General features: G+C 41.2%; 1 protein-coding gene across 1 annotated transcript in view; it reads right to left on the bottom strand.

Annotated features, from left to right (window-relative positions):
* Positions 1–23,937, bottom strand: part of bcr (BCR activator of RhoGEF and GTPase) — a 72,033-nt gene that overhangs the window by 21,247 nt on the left and 26,849 nt on the right. Inside the window, exons 2-4 of the mRNA XM_034895992.1 lie at positions 11,247–11,431; positions 5,482–5,586; positions 4,599–4,784 (exon numbers count right to left, since the gene is read on the bottom strand). Coding sequence (XP_034751883.1) covers positions 4,599–4,784; positions 5,482–5,586; positions 11,247–11,431 — 476 coding nt within the window. The remainder of the gene's footprint in view (positions 1–4,598; positions 4,785–5,481; positions 5,587–11,246; positions 11,432–23,937) is intronic.

Genomic DNA, 23,937 nt, shown 5'->3' with positions numbered 1-23,937 from the left:
CAATCAGCAACGGAAAGACAGATCACGGTCACAACAACAGCATGTAGCCACGGTGCACCTTCACAGCCGGGCCCGTTTCCGTAGCAACCGGTGAGAGCTTCACTGTGGCGGGATGGGTAATTAATGATTGGTGTAACGGAGGCTATGAAAGCACATTTAGGAAGCTGGATGGCTGAATGAAACTCCACCAAACAAAGGGACAATCAATTCTCCCGAACAAAAGCCAGAGGAGGAGAGAGTACAGTGGAGATGGGCTATGTGTGTAATGTTCAAGAACCACACAAGCACCCACACGCACACACAGACAGGGCACAACACAAAGCTCTTCATGAACTATCATATTGCCATATTTCAGAGCCTATGTGGAGCTTCAGTAATTCGGGCAGATGTCTTTTGTCCTTTCTAGAGAACTGGCCTAAAGAGGAATCCAGGTTTACAACAACGTGGTCCTACTTTCGCAGATCAAGCCATGCTTTCTATCCGTTCTAGCAGCATTGTACTCATCGCTGAGATGTGGTACCATGGCAACAAAGCTGTAATAAAAGTTAACAGGGTGAGAAATGAGCGGTCAGATGATTAGATTCAGGTTTAGCCTGACTATCTGAACCACTGGAGATATTTGGAGATCAAACCAAAAGTGAGTCCACCCAAAAGTTGAAAATAGGCGCTCATTGCACAGGAACACTCTTCATGCACAACTGCGGTAATTATGGATAAATAAGTTCGGGTTAAATCTGAAACAGGAAGTTGGTCAGTAAACTATGATTGATACAATTACAAGTTTGTGTCTTCGTTTACTAACTAACCTATCCTGTCCTAAACGATAGTAGGCCCAAATTGCAACAAAACTTGAATAGACCTTTAAAACTAGGAGGCTCAGAGACTTTACAGTCAGGGCCCTGAGGCACTGGAACAACCCACGGCAGGAAATAAGTCTGGCTGAGTCAGTGCTTGTATTGTTGATTATTAATTTGTTGCCTTGAGTATAGTACCTTGTAATTAAATTAGACTAAAAATAAAGGACTACTAAACATCTATAAGCCAATAACTATTATTTTCTCAAACTGACTCCATTCATCCCCTAACATCTTATTTTTAGACACAACCCCTAACCCTTCTCACATGCCCTGATCTCTGCTGTCATGGGGAGGTGTGAGATTCAATTCTGGCAGGAATGTGAAGTCACAAGATTTTTTAAACATTGTTTATTGCTGGCTGACAACATGTGTATTGTAGTGTTTGGTAAATCTTTAAAAAGTCCAGAAAAAGAGCCACTGTGAAAAAAAACACAACAAACTGGAAATGAGTACTTCTTTTGTGAACAAATAACATTCCTAACACGTGTTTTTCAAATACTCAATAATAAATTTCAGGCAGCAAAATAGTTAAAAAATTGATCTACAGTGTTGGCACATACATCTGCACACTTGCAGGAAGTAAAGTTGTAGAAGGCAAGGAAAAAAGCCATTTTCACAATCCTGCAGTCCTGTGTCCTGCCCTGGGCCACACAATCTGCACTACAGCGCAGGCCATTCAGAGCGTGACAGCTTGACTGTGGAGAGAACAGAGAGCCCGAGAGCACACAACACTGGGAAGACTTACCGAATGTGCGGCTGCAGCTACAGTATCATAGCGGAAAATGGCTTTGGATGATGAAAGAAACTGCTTGGGTGTTTGGATTTCTCAGTTCGGGATTTGTCCTGTGTGAGAGTTTTTGTGTAATCCATGGCGGAAAACAACATTAAGAAAACAGCCTCATGACAGACTTCGGCCATTATACGAGAAGGCTGGATTTTAGCTACAGCACTTGATTTGTAAGGGAGTTTTAGGAGACTGAGATATTTTCTTACACAGGGAAACCAGTACTGTTTACTTTACGATAATATAATGATATGAATAGACAGAATTGGAACAGATGACACCCTTCATTTGCCAGTAGAGCAGGAGTCTGCAGCTATGCTGGCAGATCTGTGAGTGCTGCTTTGAGTTCAATTACATTAGCATGCTGACATGCTAACAATGGCAATACCAACATGCTAATGTTTAGCAGGAATACCCTGTTCACTAGCTAAGGTTAGCGTGTAAGTATGCTAAATTTGCTAATTAGTACTAAACACAAAGTACAGCTGAGTCTGATGGGTATCATCATCAATCCATCTCAGTTGTTGAGGCATTTCACACAAAACCTCATGGTGGCCCAAAAGTTAAAGTCATAATAATCAAAGACATTAGGCCTCATTATGGGGAAACATGCAAAATTTGGTAGGCTTTGTTCTTTGGAGACGATGAATGTCTGTAAGTATAACCTTTCCAGGCAATCACGCAGATGAGATTTTTCAGTCTGGACATAGTGGTGGACCAACTGACAGCCCGACACGGCCGTCTCTGGAGCCATGCTGCTGGCATTGCTAAAACTATTTTAATTAAACTGCAGTGACCCAAAGAAAACCTGAGATGTGAAAAAGTGACTGAGATGTAGATTTGATGGAGCTTGCGGCTGGAAAACAAGACCTATCAGCTGTGTGGATTTGCTGCCCTGCAAACCTTAATCCTTGTGAGAAACAACTGCAACCAGGTGTTGTAGATCTAAAATCTAACATGATTCCACATAAGCATTGTCTATTGGTCAATGGTCCAGGATTTATCCAAGACCTGATTTGCTTTCGATTACATTTGACAAAACCAGGGAACAGCCAAAGGGAAAATCAAGGGATGTATCAGAAAAATTTCACTTGTCAATGACTCAAATAAATCATCCCAAACTCAAACAAATCTTAGAACTCCTTCTGTCCAACAACATACTTTCTTCAATGAAAAGTATTCATCTTTGGATGAATAACAGACAAACAGATGTTGCCTTTTCTCTGATATATTGAATAATCTCACTAAATCACAGCTGCCACCTCAGAAAAATGTCTTCAATAAAACTCAAGCAAAGAAAAATTTGTAAATTGGCTGTGTGGGGCCAAATATAGGATCATTCGTTTATAAATTCATAGAATCGGGCTTTTTTGGTCCTCCATCTCCAAAGAGCAACATTCAAAGCCAGTTTATCAGTTTGCCTGTCTGTCTTCATGGTGTAAAATCTTCACTTTGTCGCTGTGTAAAAGGTGTGTGTCTACGAAGAGAAGAAGTGTGATTTAGACCTATTTTTGCCTTCAAACACTTCTCTCTGACACTCATGCTCATTACTTGTCAGTGACGCTTTGCCTCTTCCTCTTTTCTCTCCGTCTCTCGCCTTCCTTGTTCTGATGTTTTATGATTCCTAAGCCAGTCTGCTCCCCTCGCAGATTTCAGAGTCATTGTGAAACAGCTCTATCAGAGCAGTTGCAGCAGCCCTTATCTACTTGCCTACCTGACTCTCGTTCTCCCTCAACCCTCACTCCCCCAAATCCTTGCCTGTATCACCTCCTCTACTCTCATCTACTCTCTTCCTCCTCCCTTTCCAACACCTAACGAAACATCTGTCATGAGATTTTTCATTCTTTCCATTTTCGTAGACACTGTGTCTTCTCTTTCTGACTTTTATTAACAACTGTCTGTAGAGAGGGAGGGAACGGGTCAGAAACTGTGTGAGCGTGCTTGTCTACAATCACTCTCAATATCTCTGTTTTACCCACATTAGAACCATGGCATCACATCTTTGTGGGACAGTTTTGTTGAATGGAAAGGCTCATGTGAAGTCAAGAAGCAGATTTTTAAAGCTTTTAAAGCAATCATTGGATAAAAACTGGATTTTGGCGTATGGCTCCATGACGATAAAAGATCCAAATTAAATCCTAATTTCTTAGCTAAGAGAGAAGAGGAGCCTTTTGAGTTATTAAGTGTGTGTGTGTGTGTGTGTGTGTATGTGTGTGTGTATGTGTGTGTGTGTTGCTCATATTTATAGCAGCTTCCTCGAGACACAAAGCACACAGTGCAGCGATGGCCTCAGCTGCCTTCGGCAGAAAGACGGCTTTGTGTAACACGCCTGCACTTCCCTCTGTGTGTGCGTGCATGCACGTGTGTGTTCAAGCATTAGTGATTCTGAGAGGGGGGAGAGACAGAGAAAAAGAGACATGGAGAGGAGCAGTATTTTGGATGGAATTAACAAATGATTCATTGTGGGTTAATTGACCCATTGTGAAAATGATTAAATAGACCCAGTGTACATTTGGCCCTGACATCCTTGGCAGAAACTACTGGAGGGAAGAAGACTGTGAGCAAGCGGCTGTTAAGGAGGAAATAGGAACGGGCAGGACAATTCAGATTTAATTTGTCTAAATTTAAAATGATGAAGAAGAGCCTCAGTACTAAAATCAGAACTACATTTCTCTTATTGGTTTACTGAATCACGCTAACAGATTTTACTTCTTAAAGCCTCCCAAATGTCACTCTAGCAAAGGGGTTTTGCTTCAGGTCTGCGTCCATAGGTCAGGAAACGCAGCTGTAGTACCCTGAATGTCAGCTCTAGTTCAGTCAACTTTTCTAGGTGCCCAATGTTGTCACTTCGATGAGGAATAAAGTCAGGCAGTAACATCTGCCATCATGGGTACAGACACACAAACTGCAACCCCAAATGCCCCAATCCCTGAACTAATCTCTTTCTTTTTCCTCACCAGTTTCTGGAAGAGGTCGCCGACTCTCTGGTGGTGGCTCCACTGCTGGACGCGGGGCAAAAGTCCGTCATAGAACTCCCTGTGGATCTCATAGAGCTCAGGCACTTTGAAGAAGATTGTTTCTATCTGGGCCACGGTAAGCACAGGCTGCGACGTTGTAGCTGCGGCCTTCAGAGGCTTCATAGGCTGAGAGGAACAAACAGTGGAGATAACAGCTATAAATAGGGCTGGGTACCAAATTCAGTACTTTTTAGCTACCAACCGAATTGCCTCGAAAGTATTATGTATCGAAAAATGCTTTGTCATTCAATTCTCAATTTCAATACCTAAGGAGTCAGCAACAGTAAGCTAATAAGCATGCAACACGCTTATATTTTTTAACGATACCCAGCCCTAGGTTTAAAAGTCGCTTTTGAACCGTAAGCACTTTCGTTTTTGTTGCCTTTATGACTCTATTCTACTTCCACCAGACACAGCAAAAATATCAGTCATTTTTTTGGCCATATGATGGATGTAATTCCAAAAATCAATCTTCTTCTAGCATTGTTTTGGTTATCACAAACTCCTCATCTGACTCTTTAGCCACTACAGCAAATGTGCCACTATGTTTAATATACTTCATATCATCAAAACCTATTACGTTTTCATGTTTCTTTTTTTCTTTAATTTGCTTGTTTTTATCTATTTATTTGGCTTTATTGACTGTATCCATGTTCAAATTTGCATCTAACAGCACAAAATTAAAATTAAATGTGATGAGTCTCTCAACAAATAATTCCATATCTAATTTGCCTAATCAAAATGTGTCTGTGTGTGTGTGTGTGCGTGTGTGCGTGTGCGTGTGCGTGTGTGTGTGTGTGTTTGAGTTTGCTTGTGTGCTCACCAGCAGCAGTGCCTCCAGGTGACTGAGGTATGTTTCCTCAGTGGCCAAGATCCCAGACAGGACCCACTTCCTCATCTCCAAACCTTTTTCCAGGTCACATTCAGTCTGTAGCAAACACACAGACATATAATAATAGAGTTAACAATACCCAGCAATACAATAATATGCACAACATATCCATCCATTGATGATTGTACGTGTTCTTTATTTTTTAACTTTTAAATTAGCTTCTTTTCTCAACGGTTTTCACACTGGATACTTTTGTGTCTAAGACATGGCGAACATTCAAAGCTTCCTATTATTCCTTACACCAGCTGTTAAAAGGACTTCTAATATCACGTGTTAGTACATCTCAAATTAAAAGGTTTCTAGTTCTTAGCTGAGCTTTGCAGGTTGCTGTTTGTGAGCGCCACAGCCTAGAAAATCAAACAGCAACAATTGCACCTTCGAAAAATCCTCCCCGGCTGCCTCCCCATCCCCTTCAGCCGAGTCAAAGCTCACTGAGGAGTACGACATCAAAGAAAACAGAGAGACAGAGAGAATCCTCAGGCTGTCTTGTTTAACCACAAACTCTGAAATAACTCAAACAGGCAGGGTCTCCCATGAGAGCAGGGTTGGCATATAAATATGTGTCTGTAAGAGAATGCGCAAGAGCCGAGAGCACGCGCGCACACGCACACATCAGCAACATCCGATTCCTTGGGCTATGAAGAGGAGGGAAGGGAGGAAACAGGGAGGAAAGGTAAGAGACACTGACTAAAATAAGAGGAGGAGAAGAAGAGATGGAGAGGGAGAGCAAGACAATGCAGATTCAGCCCAAGTCCATTGAAACAGTTACTGGTTGCAGCAAATGTTCATCCTGTCCAAACCGGCCGTGACTAGACCCGTTCTGTGAGACAATATCCACAATCCTTGTTCTGTGCAGAAATGGCCATGAGAAATGCCTAAAATGATATTAGGTTTCAGGTTATTTTAAGATAGACTTGAACAAATGTGAACCTATCCTCTATAGTTAGACCTGATGATACATGGCCATCATAATATATTCCAGAGCTCAAGCTGGTGTCTTAAATTACTACTTTTGTCCAATAAATACTTCAAAAGCCAAATAAATTAGATTTGCAACAACATTGAATTGAGAAAAGCTGCACATCTCTACATTGTTTGGCATTTTGATTAAAAACATAACACACAACACAAAATGAAATGTTTTTGGATTTATGTTTGTGCATTTTAAGCCACTTGTAATTCTACAACTACATACAGCAGTATACTTTGCATGCTAAAATGATGTGGAGTATTCGTGAGCCATACATAGGCCTAAAACCTATTTCCATGGCCAGTGCATTTGCAAAAATAAAGAAATAGCACTCACCATGTACACTTTATTGTATTATATTGTATATGTGTGTAATTTTATCATTTGGTCTATAATATGTCATAAAAATAGTTAAAAAGGTTTCAAAATTTCCTAATCCCCAAGATGACATCTTCTATGTTCTGTTTTGTCCAACAAACATTCCAAAAACACAGTAAAAATAGATTAAAAAGTTAAAATAACTTTTCTGTCGATCAACTAGCCTAATAATCAACTCATCGTTCAGCTTTTAGTTTGGAGAAATCAGGTGCAGGCATCAAGTAGAATGGGAAAGTATATAAAGTGTAACCACATTGTCCTCCTCATTATCAGTCTGTTCATGTCATCTTCAATAGTTAATACTTCCACCATATATTCTCTCTCTCTCTCTCTCTATTTCTTTGTCTCTCTCTCTTCAGGTGAAGCATAAAGGAAATAATTCTGACAGACATGTATTATGCATCACACAGAGCTGTCCAGGGATCTGTGTTGTATAAAACAATATCAAAAGAAGCTCATTGCTCATGAAAAGTGGAAAAGTGTTCTCCTTTTAAATTAAGAGTGCAAATAAAATGGTATTGAAAGCAAATTTGCAATGCAATTATTAATTATGATGGCTCGTAAATGTATTAAGTTGCATTGCAGTGGCTTTTTACATTACATTACATGCCATTTAGCTGACGCTGTTATCTAAAGCGACATTGCTATATATATCAGAGGTTGTCCGCCTCTGGAGCAACTAGGGGTTAAGTGTCTTGCTCAAGGACACATTGGCTGATGAATTGCAGTGGGAATCCAAGCCAGATCTCCCACACCATAGGGATGTGCTATATCCACTGTGCCATCCCCATACATTTGAATCTGTCTGACTCAAAAGAGAAAGCCTGGGGCAGTAACTGAGCACTGAATGTTTGTGAATTAATGAAAAATGAATAAAGTTATCTGACTTTACCCTCACAGGATATGCCCGCTGGTAAAATAGCCTGAGAAACACAAGGGTCCCTTTGCAGCATCAAGAATATTTGAAGCAAATCACATGGAGGAAACTTTAACATTCAGCCACATGTTACTAAACTACTGTAGAAGAGTGGGGACAAAAGTGTTTATTCATCGTTTCAGACCCCAGACAACTCCCCTAGGAAGTACCCATATTTCCAGACATATCATCTTTTATTCATCGCCGTGGCAACTAATGAGCCCATCTCTGGGTTCAGACTTAAAGGGGTGTCTGTCTGCAATTTTTTGGTAAAAAAAATAAGACATTATTTCTGCTTGGTGTTTATTTGGGTTGGTGGGTCTATGTTCTCATCATGCCCAGTATGTGCAACAAAGGTAATAGTTCACATTTGAACCCACGCTTAATCCCTTTCAGCTACACACCCGGTAGCAGTGGCTGTACCTAAAATGATTTATTAAATCTGATTTGCTTCTGATTTGTTTATGCGCGGATTATGTTTGTGGGAGATGCACGACAATCAATACAAACAGTGTTTATTTGACAAGCACAAGGACATAGCTCAGGAGGTGCAGATGGAACCCAAGCAGCAGCGGCTGTAATAACATTATTCCCCATGTCTCTCTCTTTTTACCATGGAGTGGAGGAGACTGTCAGCTCATATAAGCATTCAGAGCCAGGCCAGAGAGGAGAGAAGTGAGAGGCAATGCATGCCCAGTTCCCCACTTTATTAACCATTTTCATTTTTCACTTTCCAATCTCTTTAGCATCATGTTCTGCCATCCCATGCTCTCTGGAAGGCCTAATGTGATTGCTTCCTATCTCCACATGTCTGCTAGGTAATGGAGCCGTCTTAGAATTATCCTGTGCTGCAAGAGAAAGGCATTGCTTTTTTTAATGCAGCATTACTTATAGTTATTTTAACTGCACTTCAGCCAGATGTCATAGACTTTGACAGAGTTGGTGTCTGCTAATGTTTTTTTAATATTGTGTCTTTAATTGCAAGGAAACACGCTGTGCAATGAGTGAATTTTCAGTACAGATGTGAGAGATCATAACAGAGCAGATACCACTCTTTCCAAGCCTTCTAACGGAAGACAGTTATCTAAAGGTTTAGGGCTGGCTTAGTAGAAAAGGAAATGACCTCCCCACTTCAGGTCTTTGCCTCAAAATGTGAAGTCAGACAGAATGAGGGAGCAAAGAAAACAAGGAGGATTAAGATATTTAAATATAAATCAGGGATCCAAAGGAACAGAAAACAAACACTTATAGACTCGAGAGGAATTCTGTAGCTGGCGATTTGATTTTGATTTAATTTCGCCCTAAAAGCTCGGGCTGGGAAACTGTACATTCTGTGTGGACAATCTGCGGGGACCAATCACAAAGTTGCTAATCCACCTGGCGCGCTATTGGTATTACACTGTGATGATAGAGAAGCGACGGCAAGCAGCTTTTTGTTAATTCAATATAGCGACCACCAAAGCGCAGCAACCCACTGATGTGAAATCCGTCACCCAGATCGTTGTTCTGATTGGTTGAAGGACTATCCAGTTGCGTACAGAGTCATTTGAACTATACCCGTTGATCACGCCTCTTGTGCAAAGAAAATACAGAGCAGACTCCCCTGACTAATGAATCTTCCACACTTGAATCCAACCAAGTACCTTTGTTGCATCGTTCCCCATCTTTCCCTCGTTTTATTTTTTTTGTCATTTCTACTTACAAGTATCTAATAAAATGCATTAAATACCCAAGAAAATACTTAAAAGTTGATTTCTGTTTAACTTGGAAAGGGGGAGAGTGGGATTTGGCTGTCCTTCCTTGACCTACAAGAAAGTGTTACACTGTGCACTAGGGTTGGATATATGTGGTCAGCGTTTTTTTTCTTTAAAAAAAAAAGCATTACAGCACAGTCCTCACACTTCAGCTGACTTCCAATCCCCCCCCCCCCCCCAGGCTTTCCTTAGAGCAGAGAACAGTCCGATTTTGAGAAAAAATGAAATCATCAGTATTGCTAATGATGACAACTCATCACAGTGACATCGTAAAAGTATCAGCCAATCAGAGCTTGTCTTGGCTCTGACTGATCAATAACAGAAGGCAACTGGGAGGATGGTTGAAGCGTGGCTGACAGAGGCCAAATCAAGGACAATGGCAACTCCATTTAAATGGCAGTTATTGAAAGCGTAGCTGGCTGCATGGATAAAATGTTGATGGATACATGTTGTTTGGCTGTCTAATATATTTAACAGAAGAGTCTAATTCTGCCAACACTAAGCAGACACAGCATCGGGTTTGTTCTAGGATTCTGCCTCTAAACATGAGAGGCAGATTGAATAAGGCAAATTGTCCTTATTATAATTTACAATGAATGTATCATTCTGCTCTGAGAAAAGAGGATGTTTGCATTTCAGTACTTAAAGATTTGTCTAGTGCAACCTAAAGCAGACAACATGGTGTGTGTGTGTGTGTGTGTGTGTGTGTGTGTGTGTGTGTGTGTGTGTGTGTGTGTGTGTGTGTGTGTGTGTGTGTATAAATTAAAACCATTGAGAGATCCGAGTTTACAGGTCAAAGGTTGGATGCAGTCAAGGGACTACATTATTTCATTTATTGGCAGATTTGACCTATCAATCAGGTTGACAGGCACTCACTCGCTCGCTCAGACTGAGTGGGCGGAGAAACTGAAACTGCTTCATGACCACTGATGCGATTACTTCCTCCAAGGGCACAGCAGAGAGAGGCACTATTAGCCTATTACATTCTCCCAAAATACCTCTCTATCCCAATTGAACATTTAGCTCTAGCATGTTCATTTGCCATTCTTTGGGGCAAGAAATAATATTAAAATGCTAAAATAGATCCTGGCTCTAGCATTAAAGTTTAATCTTATCTTTGCTGACACTAGGTTTTGTGTGTGTGTTTTTTTGTGTGTGTATCCTCTCCGTGGTAACCCTTGAAGAGCACCAGACATCATAGTTCACTGGTTTTCTCCGGTAAAGTGTAAAGGACGGAGGGTAAGAAAATAAAGGCAGTGATGGTGCGATTGAGGCATTTTGCCTAATATTCTGGATGAGATAAAGCCAGACTCTGGGGGATGAGTTTCTACGCTGGATGACTGCCTCTGGGGTTATGAGGCAGGCAATAATGTCCTTTATCAACCTACTAAAATGGCAGATTTCATTTCTCGTCAATAGACAGATTTTTGATGGATCGGGATTGCTCTAAAAATTGATTTGCTCACTTCCTGAGCAGCTTTGACTGAGGTCAAAGTATGGAACTATTTGCCAATAAAGAGGGATCCAGGCACGTTTGTAGGATTCTACATCCATATGGTATTATGCGTTGTGTAAACAGTAAATGTAAATCCTTCAGTCAATTTCCAAAAGACAACCGTGGAGAAAACTTGCCCGATGCAATAATCAGCAAGAGGAGATAGCCGGATGGCGTACTGACCGACTTGGAGGACTCTAAGGATCCAGAGGAGAGTGTGTCCCGACTGCTGCGGCTCTTGGAGCTGAGGTGCGGCGATGATGACGGCGAGTCATCGATGTATGGCAGGATGTCGTGGTGCCTCCGCTGCTCCTCTGCGCGGTCGGCATCGTAACCGTACGTGGGAGGGGTCCCGGTGAAATGACCATCTGTGACAGGGAAGAAAAAAAACCTTAAGTACGTTTTACATTCTTCTGACCTTGTTTTGACCACTTTTAATGTAGATGTCAAGACATCTTTTGCAAATCAATATTAACTTCATATCTTTTGCAAAGCCCAACTTAAGTAAGCTTCAGTCTAACCACAGATCCATTAATGCCTTTACAATGCTCACTGGGTAAATTCACACATTTACTGGTTGGCCTCATACTCACACGAGGTTGTCATGCATCGCAGAGTTAATTTTCCAACACTAATTAATGCAGTTTAAGAAACTGGGGCACACAGAATGAGTACCCCCTGCATCTTTGTTCGTGCACTCATACAAAAACATAAAGCTCTGAGAGGAAGCACTTGAAGAGGCTGACTATAAACTGGGTCAAGGTTCAAATAATCTGAACACTGAGTGCAGCATCCCTGGGGAAATTTTCAGCAACTTCTCTTTGACCTGCTTCTGAGGTGGGCGCTATCACTTTCTCTGTGAGAAAATAACAGCTCAGCCAGCACAAAGTGGTTTTGTGTATGATTCTGGGTGCTGCTCTCTACAATGAGAGGTTAGAGAGAAAGAACTCAAAACATGATGGACGCACTCATAATACAATTTGATTACAAACAACTTGTTTTACAGCGTCACACTCAGTGAGGTGATGCATTCCATTTAAGTTCAAGTTGTGTACAGTGTGAGTACAGTCATCGGTTCGGGGAATGTGGAGCGTAACAGCTGAGGGGAAGCCATCATGCCTCTTTGATGCAAGAGAAGACCTTTTGCTCATCTCCTCCCACTCTTACATTCAACAGAGCCACACTTCTCAGAAAGCTGGCCGGGCCTCCTCTGTGCTGACTCAGACTAATAACATGCCGAGGCACTTAGGGTCAGACTCTCAAACCAGTTCATGCCATTTAGAAGCATTCTGTAGCGTTAGAACACATTCAGATGACTTCTACTTCCGTACTGATCCTTTTCTGTGCCTCTATTTCTATTTCTCTTTCATTCTGTTGTCTGAATTTGCCGCTTACACCAACACAGACATATGCTCTTAAAGTCATAGGTCATAGCGTGAGGAAAAACGAGAGGGAAACTGATAGAAAGAACAATGCAAGAGTGTTCAGGGCCCGTCTGACCTTCAGCCCACCCACCGCTTGCTTCGCTTACTCGCTGCTGCCCGTGGGTGGGTGCTGCCCACTGCGCCTGCTACGACCAACAGCATCCTGCCAGGCAAAGACCAACATAGACGCTCTGTGTGTGTGTGTGTGTGTGTGTGTGTGTGTGTTTGCAAACTCTCTTCTCACAATGCCAAACCTTGCAAATTAAACTGAGTAGTTACTACACATTCTTCATTTATTTTTAGTCTTAAGTATGTGCCTCTGCCATTATGTTTCCACCCCTGCACAAATTCAGTTATTTACATATTTCATAATTTCCAGACTTCTGCTTAATGTTTTGTGTTTTAAAATTGATAATTTTCTTCTTCTTCTTCGTTGTATCAATAACTGAATTGCAGTGTAGTATGATTTTAGGTGGGAATTGATGTATTTAAAAAGCACAGTCAGCTTTGGGGCTTCCACTAGCTCACCCAATGAGAGCATTTGCCCCATGTAGGCTGAGTCCTGAAGCGGCCCGTGTTAGAATCAAACCTGCGGCCCATTGTTGCATGTCATCCCCCATCTTTCTTCCCCCTTTCATGCCTATCAACTCTAATAAAGGGGAAAAGACCCAAAAAATCTTCAATAACAATCTTAAAACAAGCACAGTCAGAGCTGGTTAATGTGGCTCGGAAAAGGGAAGTTTGGGGTTCCCTACTGGATCAGGCTGCCCCCGCAACACATCCCTGGATAAGCGGATGACGATGGATGGCAAAGCACATGCTTACACATTCAGCCTGTAGCAGTTAGCATTGATGTTTTAGCAGATCTACTGTTACTTTAATCTTCCCACCACCTTGCTTGAAAAGTTCTGTCACTGAAAACACACTAAGGTTGTGGTTGTGTGTGTGTGTGCGATCGTCTTGATTCAAATTGGGCACAGTCAAAGACCAAAAACCCCAGTCATGAATAATAATGATAAACTGTAGATGAAATATTTGAAATGCCATATGACTCTGACTAAACAGTGTGTTTTCTGGAGAAAGTCCCTTAGATACAAAAGTTACAAGATTTACAGTTCCAGTTTACAGGCTTTTTACAACAAAAAAAAACATGTTTTTTTCCCTAACAAATTAAGGATTCATAAAGGAATTATATATGTGTATAGATCAACACAGTTGAGGCCATTACTAGTCTACCAACAGGCTTACCAAATATAGTGTTCATGTATACTTTCAAACCAGCAGTCTCCAATGGGGGAGGGACTGAGCTTTACAAGTCTGTTAATAGGTCACTATAGCCTGTGGTCGTCAAACACTAGACTTCAGTCTGTCCACGTCTGACCTCATCTCGGCCCAGACACTGCTTCTAACTCCGCCTTGAGTCAGTTTCTCTCCCACTGTCTCTCATGCTCTTTGTTTCTATGCCCCTGCATCTCTACGCATACATCTCACTGCCTTACTTTATCTTTTGCTGTCACTACTCTCTATCCTTCTTGTGAACAGATTGCTTGTGTTTCTGCTGATTTCTGGTGTCCCTAGCTGGCCTCTTCATCTTTATGCTGCTCAAAGATCAGCATCTTCCTCTTCCTGATCTAAGCTGCCTCACTTTCCCCTCCTTTCTTGTTTCCCAAATGATCTCCCACCCTCAGGAAAAAAATTACCTGCAAATATGAGAGAAAAGCTAATATACACACACACACACACACACACGTAAAAAAATGTTTACATGGAAACAATGTTTGGGAGGGGAACAGGTTTTTTTACTGCTGCAGGTGGAAAACTACAACCACACTGGGAACAGCTGGTGCTGAGCTGCCATGGCAACACACAGGTCGTTCCAAAACAATATCACAGACAGAGCAGGGGTATCAGGGTGTCATGTGACACTGATCTGTTGAGGGGACACTATGAATAATAGAAGACTTCAAATACTGTACATGGGAGCTGTTTGCAACTGTAAAATCATTGCAATTTCTGTATGCTGTGTGTGACACACTATCAAGAACGTGTAATGGAGCTGTACATCTAGTTGTGATGTTTGTGTGCAACTCACCAAGTACCTGAGAAGACTAGGTCTTGGTATGGACCTCAATACATTTTTGGTACAGACCAACAGATCAAAATATATTCATAATCTTGTTTAGTTCTATTAGATCAGATTGTAGGAATGGTTCTTTACTTGAAACAGCTTTAAAAGAGATAAATGGTCTGACCCTCTATTTGCCTCGCTCATTCTTACACATACAAAGAATTAAGAGGCTTGTCTGTGTTTAATCGTAATGAAGAGTGCACTGGCTGAAAGACAAAGGAAACAATTGTTGCCTTATGTCCTGCAATGCTCTTTGTGATGCTGGCGGAAAGGAGGGGAGAAAGAAAAAAACTAAAAGAAAACGAGCCACCGTAAAGACAGAAATAATATATATATATGAAAACTACCATGATAAAAAAGAAATGTTAGAAAAAGCAAAAAAGAGAAAGAAGAATAAGACAATAGGACCGACTTAGAGCCATGAAATTGGAGAGAGAGCAAGAGACTCTCAAAGGAGGCATAAGATATCCTCGATAGTATGAGCTGCCTTTCCAACCCCCCGCTAGCTTTCCACTCAGCATGGCCGTCATAAATCTGCCCCGGCTGCTGTCGCCTTTTTAGAAGGAGGCCTGCCATCCTTACACTACTGATATAACCCCACCTCTGGCTCTTACTCACTCTCTCACACACACACACACACACACACACACACACACACGCAATTACAAATACATTCACACACTTACCACAAAGCCCCACCAAGCCCCATAGGACCATAACGTCACACTACTAATGTAACAATCCCTAGTCCTCTTTCTTAATCCTGCTATTTGATGAGAGAAGAAAATGTAATCAGAGATCGAATGGTGTGTTTTATTAGCTTCCACCAGCCCCCCTCCACCCTAAATCTGATTCGTATACAGTGTGCTGGATTTGGGAGGGTTAAGCTTATTGAAGAGGGCATGTCTGGATACTGGAGATAAATAGGATGCACCCCTGTCCTGCACCTTCCATTACTTCCCCTATAAAATGGTGGAAAAGTAGTGGGATGGGAGTTTCTGTAAGGAGAGAAAAGCAGAGAGAAATCACCCTTCCCATGAGTTCCTACCTCCCTTTAAATATCCAATTAAGAGGCAATTTAACTCAGAAGAGAGGGGGCTGGTAGACAAGGGAAAGCTGTGGAAATTAAAGTGAAGGCTCAGCTACAGCATCGCTGGGGGGGACAGACATGCCGTCAAATGAACTTGCACACAGCGTTTCACTCATAATCCTCCCGCGACTGCACGGGCACTTGACAGCAGTTCATTTGATAAATGTCACTATCTTGTCATTAGAGGGCAGACGTTGCAGAGTTTCATACATTGAACATGTGAATCTATTCTTACAGTCCTCAATATCTGCAAGTTAGGCTTGAAAAGGTGGAGGTGTGGCTCCTTTAGCCTACTCAGGAGATGCAACCATGGGGACACTTTAGAGAGGAATGGCTTGCTTTCACTTGAGGTCACGGTGGGCACTTTGCATCCCTCATCGAAACAATTCAGTGTAACTAGATTGGGACTCTCACAAGATAAAGATGAATCCTAAAGGCATTCTTCAAAGAGTTGCTGTAAATTATACAACTTTCTTGGATTCCATGGAATGAGCAAAGTGTGTATTTGGCTACACAAATCACCATCCCTGCAGAGACAAGGTGTCCCAGAAAGCTTGTTTTATTGAATGAATTTATTTTTATATTTGTATCGCTCCTTTGAGAGGACCAAAGGACCACACGTTCCCCATACAAAGGCAGCAACTTTCCTCATCTCGTTTTTCAATTGCAGACAATTTATCGTGAATACTATTTCAACCAGCAATCCCAGCCGCCTGACGTCTATCTGCTGGAGAATTCCTTGTTCCCGCTTCCTGGCATTATCAACATTACACGAGCTGAGAAATCATAATAAACCAATTTGTTTCATGGAGGTTATCTTTATGCCTCAGCATTGATAATCTCTGTGGAAACAACCCAGCAGCAGACGGTTTCAGTTATAAGGCCGGGACGATTGCCAAGTCCGAGATGCTGCTCCTTTAAAAACAAACAGCGCCCCCTGCTGTGAAGTAATCCTCCCTTTGTCTTAGGGTGAAGGGGACGAGAGACAGAAAAGGGACAAAAAAAAGACTACATAGGAAAGGGCATCACCTGAAATCACACCACTGGAGGAAGAGAGATGAGCAGAGGAATGAGGATATTAGTGTGTGCATGCAGAGGTGCTGTGTTTACGGTGTGGCTTTACAATGCTACCGTTTGTGTTGTGAGCTTAGATAAAATATGTTTAAATGTGTGCATGGTTTTCTTAAACTACGCATGGGGACAGGCCTATGTGTAAGGTCATAAATATCAGCCACAGGGAACAAAACAAAATCAGATTCAACAGCCAGGCTGCACGCATTGATGAGTTAGAGTCCCCCGCAGCATTGCCTGTGGCTGTAGTATGCTGCTTACTGTGATCTAAAAGAGCAACTTATCTGTACGTCTTTCATCGCAGTCGTCAAATGAGCATCAGAAAATGTATACAGTAGTTAATCTTCACTAAACCTTAAAGCTGGGGTAGGTAGTTTGGTGTGCATCATTTGTCCAAAAATTCTATAATAACCTCTCAGCATATTGTAATTCCAGTGGTCTAAAAAAAAATTGACTTCTGCACCTCCTCTTGGCTCTGTTTTCAGGATTTAGAAAATCTAGCCTGTGATAGAAGACTTTGGGCAATCACAGGTCATTTCAGAGAGAGAGAATTCTCCTATTGGCTGTTGTACAAATGCAGATGACTATGCACGTCCTGTCAGATGTGAAAGCCTGATTCAATGTCCAAAAATCTTGCAGAAAAAGTAGCTTTTCCGTCATTGGCAACAACAGCCTACACTGCAAAAGAAAGTGCTGCTATTTAAGCCTTCTGCTAACTGTAGACAAGGCTGTGGCTAATTGAAGTTCATGTTTATGTCGCTTTACAAAGAAAACAGGGCGGTCATTCTCATAGAATTGCAGCTATATAAGTGAATCGGGATCACAATCACACTGGGGACAACTGAAATGAATGACAACTGTACAGGTCACTGTATAAATCGTGCGCATATGCCCTGCTCGTCTGGTGGGAGGGGCTTAAGACAGAGGAGAGGGCAGCTACAAGAAGAAGGTTTTTATTTTCACCACAGCAACTAACACTGTATTTCTAAAGTTTCTTTTGCCCTTTCCAAAATACTGCCCACCCCAAAATTAATGATAGCATTCATTCTTAGTCAACTAAAAATAACTTGAAAAGTGCAGCAAGTAACAATTACTTTTGCTCGGCAACGCATCTGCTGATTACATTTTTGATCAATCAATGGATTGTCCACACTAAAATGTAAGAACATAGTGAAAAATAACCATGAAGACATTTTAAACTTTCTTAGTTTGTCCGACCAACAGTCCAAAGCCCAAAGTTAATGAATTAAAAATTATATAATACAGAGAAAGTGAGTGTTTGGTATCAATTCTGTTTTTCATAAGTATCAGCCCTATAGAGTGTACAGGAGTTAGCTGCCAGGGGATACTGAATCCCAGACATGAGTCGGTTGTAAAATATGTAGACAACCAGTGAGACAAGGAATAGAACAGAAAAAACGATTTGATATAGGAAGACAGATGAAAGAGACAGTGAGACAAAGACAAACATTGGCAGGCAGACAGGCAGGTGGCGGATATATACAGAAGATGAGACAATTGAAAAAATAAACATAATTACAGTAGAACTAAAGACATGGACACAAAGATAGTTACACAACCAATCGTACCCACAGCCACATGTCACATCTTGTGTATTGTGTTAGATTCCCTTGTCGCTGTGTGTGTTAACGCTTCTCTCCCTCTCTCTGTTTCAGTCTACATCTTTTCTATTCTATCTCTCCTTCCTGCCGCCACTTCCTTTGATCACACAAAACTTTCAAGGAGAGCGCTCTCCTCCCTGGACACCCACACACACACACACACACACACACACACACACACACACACACACACACACAAAACTCTACCCTCATCCTGCCAGACAAACCTTTGATTCTACAATCGTCTGTCATGTCTTCTCCGTCAACTGCTAAACTCATTAGGAAAGAGACTCATTACCCCGACCCATGAAGCATTATCGGGGAAATAAGCGTTCAAATTGCTGCGAAATCACACAGAGACTGATTAATAATGCAGCATGCTAAATTACCAGCTCCGCTCTGGAACATGGACGACGCTCATTAGACTGTGGTTTCTACGGGCAAAGATGGTAATGTGCGATGACAAATAAAAGACGCTTGGTTTTTAGGTTGTTAGATCAGCAAATGGTAGACTATAGGTATTTAGAATAGAGGGTCTTTAGTGGTATATATGGTACGTGTAATGTCCTGCAGGTAAGAACAATAATAACACATTCCTATCTACACTCTGCTCTTTCCTTTCACAATACAAAAAAGCTTTCTTTCTCTAACTTTCTTCTTCTAAATACTACCTTTCTCAGCATCCCTTCGTGCATCTCTCTGCTTTCCTCTCATTTGCCTTCAACGGTGGCCTTTGCGGGAGCCAGTCTGCGATCTCACTGCGCCAATAAATCTCGAGGGCAGACCTCAGCCCTCTGACACTCTGTTTAATGCATGATGAGCACCCTAACCATTGCGTGTGTTTCAGTGTGGGTGGAGAGCAGCCTCATTAATTTATCTACACTGAAGTTGGCATTTAAACCTCCATGGCAATCTGCAAAACAGTCTGTCGCATATCCTAAATAATGTGTGGGTTTTAAACGCTCTGTTGTAACCGATAAAATTTGAATGAATGGGACTGACAGGAACGCTATTTCTTTATTGTTGCAGTAGTTGTTGAACTTGGTTTAAAGATGCAGACACAGACCAATGTGTGACTAAAACAGTTTATCAAGCCTGAATTCAAGATCCTACTATTGGGAAGCACAATAAAATATCACAATGACAACTCCTCACATCTGGTAAATGCTTTCTCATCTTTGTAAAAAAATATAAATAAATGTGTGACTAAACAATTTAAATGGTGGCTTAAGTCGTTGTGCTCTGAATTCCTACAGAACCCAGTAGTAAAAGTTTGATATGTGACATCAAACTGTTTGACAAGTTTAATGTTTATTGTGTTCAGTTTAATGTGTAAGCATGCTAAAATGTTCTAATAAGCACTAAATACAAAGTACACCTGAGGTGTATTGGTAGCCAGAAATGTCAACCTCATTGTGGAAAAGTTAGAGGGTGATCAAAGCCATCAGGAATCATCTTCTGGGACCATAGATATATCACACACACATATATATATATATATATATATATATATATATATATATATATATATATATGGCTACTAAAAAGACAACATATGAGTATCTGACATAACAAAAGGTTACCACACAATCACAGGTGTTAAGTGCTTTCATGTGTCTGTTGCTGGAGGGTGGAGGCACTCAAGGCCCCAAGCAGAGCAAAGGTTGGAGGTTAGAGGTTAACGCAGTGAAAGAGTGGGGACAAAGGTCACATGGGTTTTGTGTTACTGTGTGTTCCTATGTGTGTGTGCCTGTGTGTCCTTGTATGCCTCCAGGGGAGCTCAAATCGTATTAATAAGCAGTGTGACTCCTTTGTAATCAATATAATCTATAATCACAAGCTAGGAAATATACCATACCTCCCCTGGATTGTTGTCGGCAGCAGCAGGCAACCAAGGCGGCGATGGGAGAGAAAGCAGAAGCAAGGACGCCGGTCTGGCCTGCTAGCCCAGCTAAGGACACTACCACACAGACCTCCACTGCCAAGCCTCCTACTCACCAACGCCAGCTCCATCGCACACAAAATGCATGTGCTGGAACTGGAGCTGGACACACGGAACTGCTGCATGGTGATTACCACCAAAACCCGACTAAACCCCCTAATCCTGGACGCCGCTGTGCAGCTAGCAGGCCGAGCTAGCTAAGGGCAATATCGAGACAACGTAAGTGACAGTACAAACTTTGAATTCAAATGTTTTTTTTCCACAATGTCATCTCCAGTTGGCAAACACCGATTTCTGTGTTTTTTTCCCCTATCAACAGTACTCGTAGACATCTAGCCATCAAGATTGAGTTAAAAATCATCTGGAATTCTCCTTTGAAAACACTGGCATGTCTTGAAATCATAAGAGAATCTCTACTCAACTGGACCAAAGTGGCTTTAACTGACCAACATCAGTTACAAAATGATATATACAGAATACATAAAAGAAACACACAATTAAGTCTATATCTGTCTGTATCAGCTTGTAAGTCTGGATAGAGTGATAAAATGTGGGTGTCATGCTGCTGGGGAGGTATTATCACACACAACCTGATGTGAAGAGGGAGGGTCTGTGGGCTGGGGATGATTTGTTTTCCATAAGTGCTTTCTGAAAGCCAAACTGGAAGTCAGTTACTTTTTTCTGGTTGACAATTTTTCTGGTTGTCACTGCATTTCCTAAATCTCATCTCTCTCTAATGCTCTCACGCTAAAGGTGACATCAGGTGACTGTTCTCCATGTTTCATTTGGCTTTGTTTTAGCTGATTACAGAGAAGACTGTCAACGAGTTGTTGCTCCGGTTTCATATAACCCAGTCTGGCAGAGCCTCATGATGTGAAACCAGATGTAAAATGTACTGAGTGATTGTTTCACATCACTGTCTTACATGTGATTGAAGATTTGACACTTTAAAGTTATCAATGATGAGGGATATTGAGTGAAAGGCCAGAACCCTCCTTCTTCTCCTCCTCCTCCTCATTTGGATCTGATTGGAGACAATGCTGACAGTTAGCAAAGACAAATGATTGAGCAATAATCTATGACACAATATCCCACATATAAAAGGTAAATTATCTGTCTGACAGACTGATGTTTAACAGGGGTCTAATTACTATTGACACGTCTTTTCAGTTTATTTGTATCACATCATTTTAAGTTCCACACATATCTAATGATACTTTTACTCCTATTATTGCAACCACTACTGAGCATGCTATCCACTTCTATTTGGTTTCTTAGGTTAAGCAGAATTTAAGGATGAGCAGTTGGCAGTGGTGGAAATTCAGCAGATGTATTCATGCACTGTACAATTTCCAGTTACTTTTAATTGTACATAAGTATTGCCAATCGGGATTGGCTCCTGCCCCCGATAACCCTCAAGGATAAACTAGTATAGTTGATGGATGGATTACAGATTAAGCCCCCAAACAGTACATCAAGTAGCTAACATTAGCATCACATTTACCAGCTGCAACATTAAAGTAGTGCAGTGCTTAATGTATAAATAATTAAAATTCTCTAAACTCTTCTGTAACATCAGTTAAAGTAGTGCAGTGCTTAATGTATAAATAATTAAAATTCTCTAAACTCTTCTGTAACATCAGTACTTTTACTTTTGGTACCTTGTATACATTTTTATGCTAATATGTACTGTTACTTAAGCAAGATTTGGAATGCATGACTGCTATATGTAACTGAGTATTTATACAGAAAGATCTTTTTCCACCACTGGTGGTTGGTTTCACCATTAAATAATAGACCAACACCAAGCCATTACAATGCTTTGTTAGTTTGTTACTGTGGTGGTTTTGTGTAGCCATGCGTAAGACATTTTATTACTTACTGCACTTATGTGCAGTATTTGTGAGTTTTATGGTTACAGGATCATGGTATATGTACTGTTTAGGTGGTGCACAGCTACATACTGGAAATACAGTCTGGCAGCAAATCAGATGCAAAAACTGGCATCAGCCAGCCGGTAAATGTGTCTACTTCCACATAGTGTCATAAGCTTGGTGATTGTCTAAATGTAAAGCCATCATGTCAATGCATTAATTACTTATTTAAGTTTTGAGGAGTGTGCTACCTCAGCATATGGAGTTTCAGATTTGTGTAAACGAACCAATGAAGGGTTGCTGCTTTCTCTCCAGTACAGGACTAAGCTATAAAATCCTTGAAGTAATAATGAAGGAAAGGGGGAAATGGCTCATATGTTCTTCCAACCATGCTCCTTGAAACCACATCCAATCATTTTATGTGCTTCCTACAGCATGTCGACATTCAGTGAGTGTTTTCGTGGCTTTATTTCATCTCTAAAGGCACATCACATCATTCACATTACAATCCCCCTGAGTCCTGTTATGCAGGTAATGCTGCACTTCTTCTGCTGCAGCTGTGCTCGTCTCTAAGAAACCAAGTCAAACCCTCTGTACTTCTGCAAAACCTTTCTTCCAAACAACTGACGCGTGCCTCTTAATAATATACTTCAGTTAGCTTCATATAGCCTATACAACTGGCTGACAGGCATTCAAAGCACTTCTAATATCTAAATATGACATCCAATAATTATTATGGCAAGTATGACAGCGGACAGCTACGTACAAAATCTAGTATACGCTGATGATTAAATGCTAATTTGAGAAGCAGCAGGATTTCATCAAAAAACAGTGAAATAGTGGTTGAACACTTCTCTTTGGACTTGTGTATTTCTTTTCAAACCAGGATGTTGCATTTGTGGGTTGGGATCATTCAAAACTGTTAGGCAATAGGTTATCAGTTAGGTAGTTTAATGGGAGGGGTGAGATTGTTCCAAACGTGGTGATCGTTTCATTGTTTGGGTTATTTTTTTTTTTTTTACAGGTACCCATTACGGGCAAAGATATACACAAAAATGCCAGAAATGTGAACTTCTTGGCATTCCCTTTTCATTAGGTGTATGACATCAGCTAACAAGCTGAAAAGGTTGTTTCTAATTACACTGTACAAACTACTGAATATCCAATGCCCCCCCCCCCCCCCGCTTTGGAAGTGCAACACTGTAACACTTTGAGGCATTAGGAAACTCATCCATCACTAATATATGTCCGATTAAACCTGAAAAGGCTACACTCAGTTTGCCATAGCCCTGTCCCCTCTCCCACAGCTCCTGAGTCAGACACTACAGCCTGCAGCGGCGCTTATCATCGGCACACAGCAGAACGAGCACAAAAGGCTCCAATCTGCCTAATCTCTGGTCAAACACAAGCTGCAGCATCATCGCTGCTCAGGGCAATAAACTGCTGCTTTATGCTGGAGCTGTTCAGGGGACACACGTTAGGACTTTGCTAAACGGACCATAGAGATTTGCCAAAACACATCTCCAGGGGAACTGTTGCCTTGGTTACCACAGCCAACAGGAAGAGCATTTCATTCCTGATTAGGTAACCTGTCAAGATGCAGAGGAGGCTTTTATTGAAGCTACTTAAGAAATTTAACCAGAAGGAATTAAGTATCCCAAGTGAATATTTATTAAATTGTTTTTTTTTTTGTTGAAATTAGGGAAGTGTGCAAACAGTGAAC

The sequence above is a fragment of the Etheostoma cragini genome, chromosome 16, assembly GCF_013103735.1.
Source record: "Etheostoma cragini isolate CJK2018 chromosome 16, CSU_Ecrag_1.0, whole genome shotgun sequence".
Classification (NCBI taxonomy): Eukaryota; Metazoa; Chordata; class Actinopteri; order Perciformes; family Percidae; genus Etheostoma; species Etheostoma cragini.
Note: the sequence above shows the minus strand (reverse complement) of the source record. Positions and strands in the feature narration are given on the sequence as shown.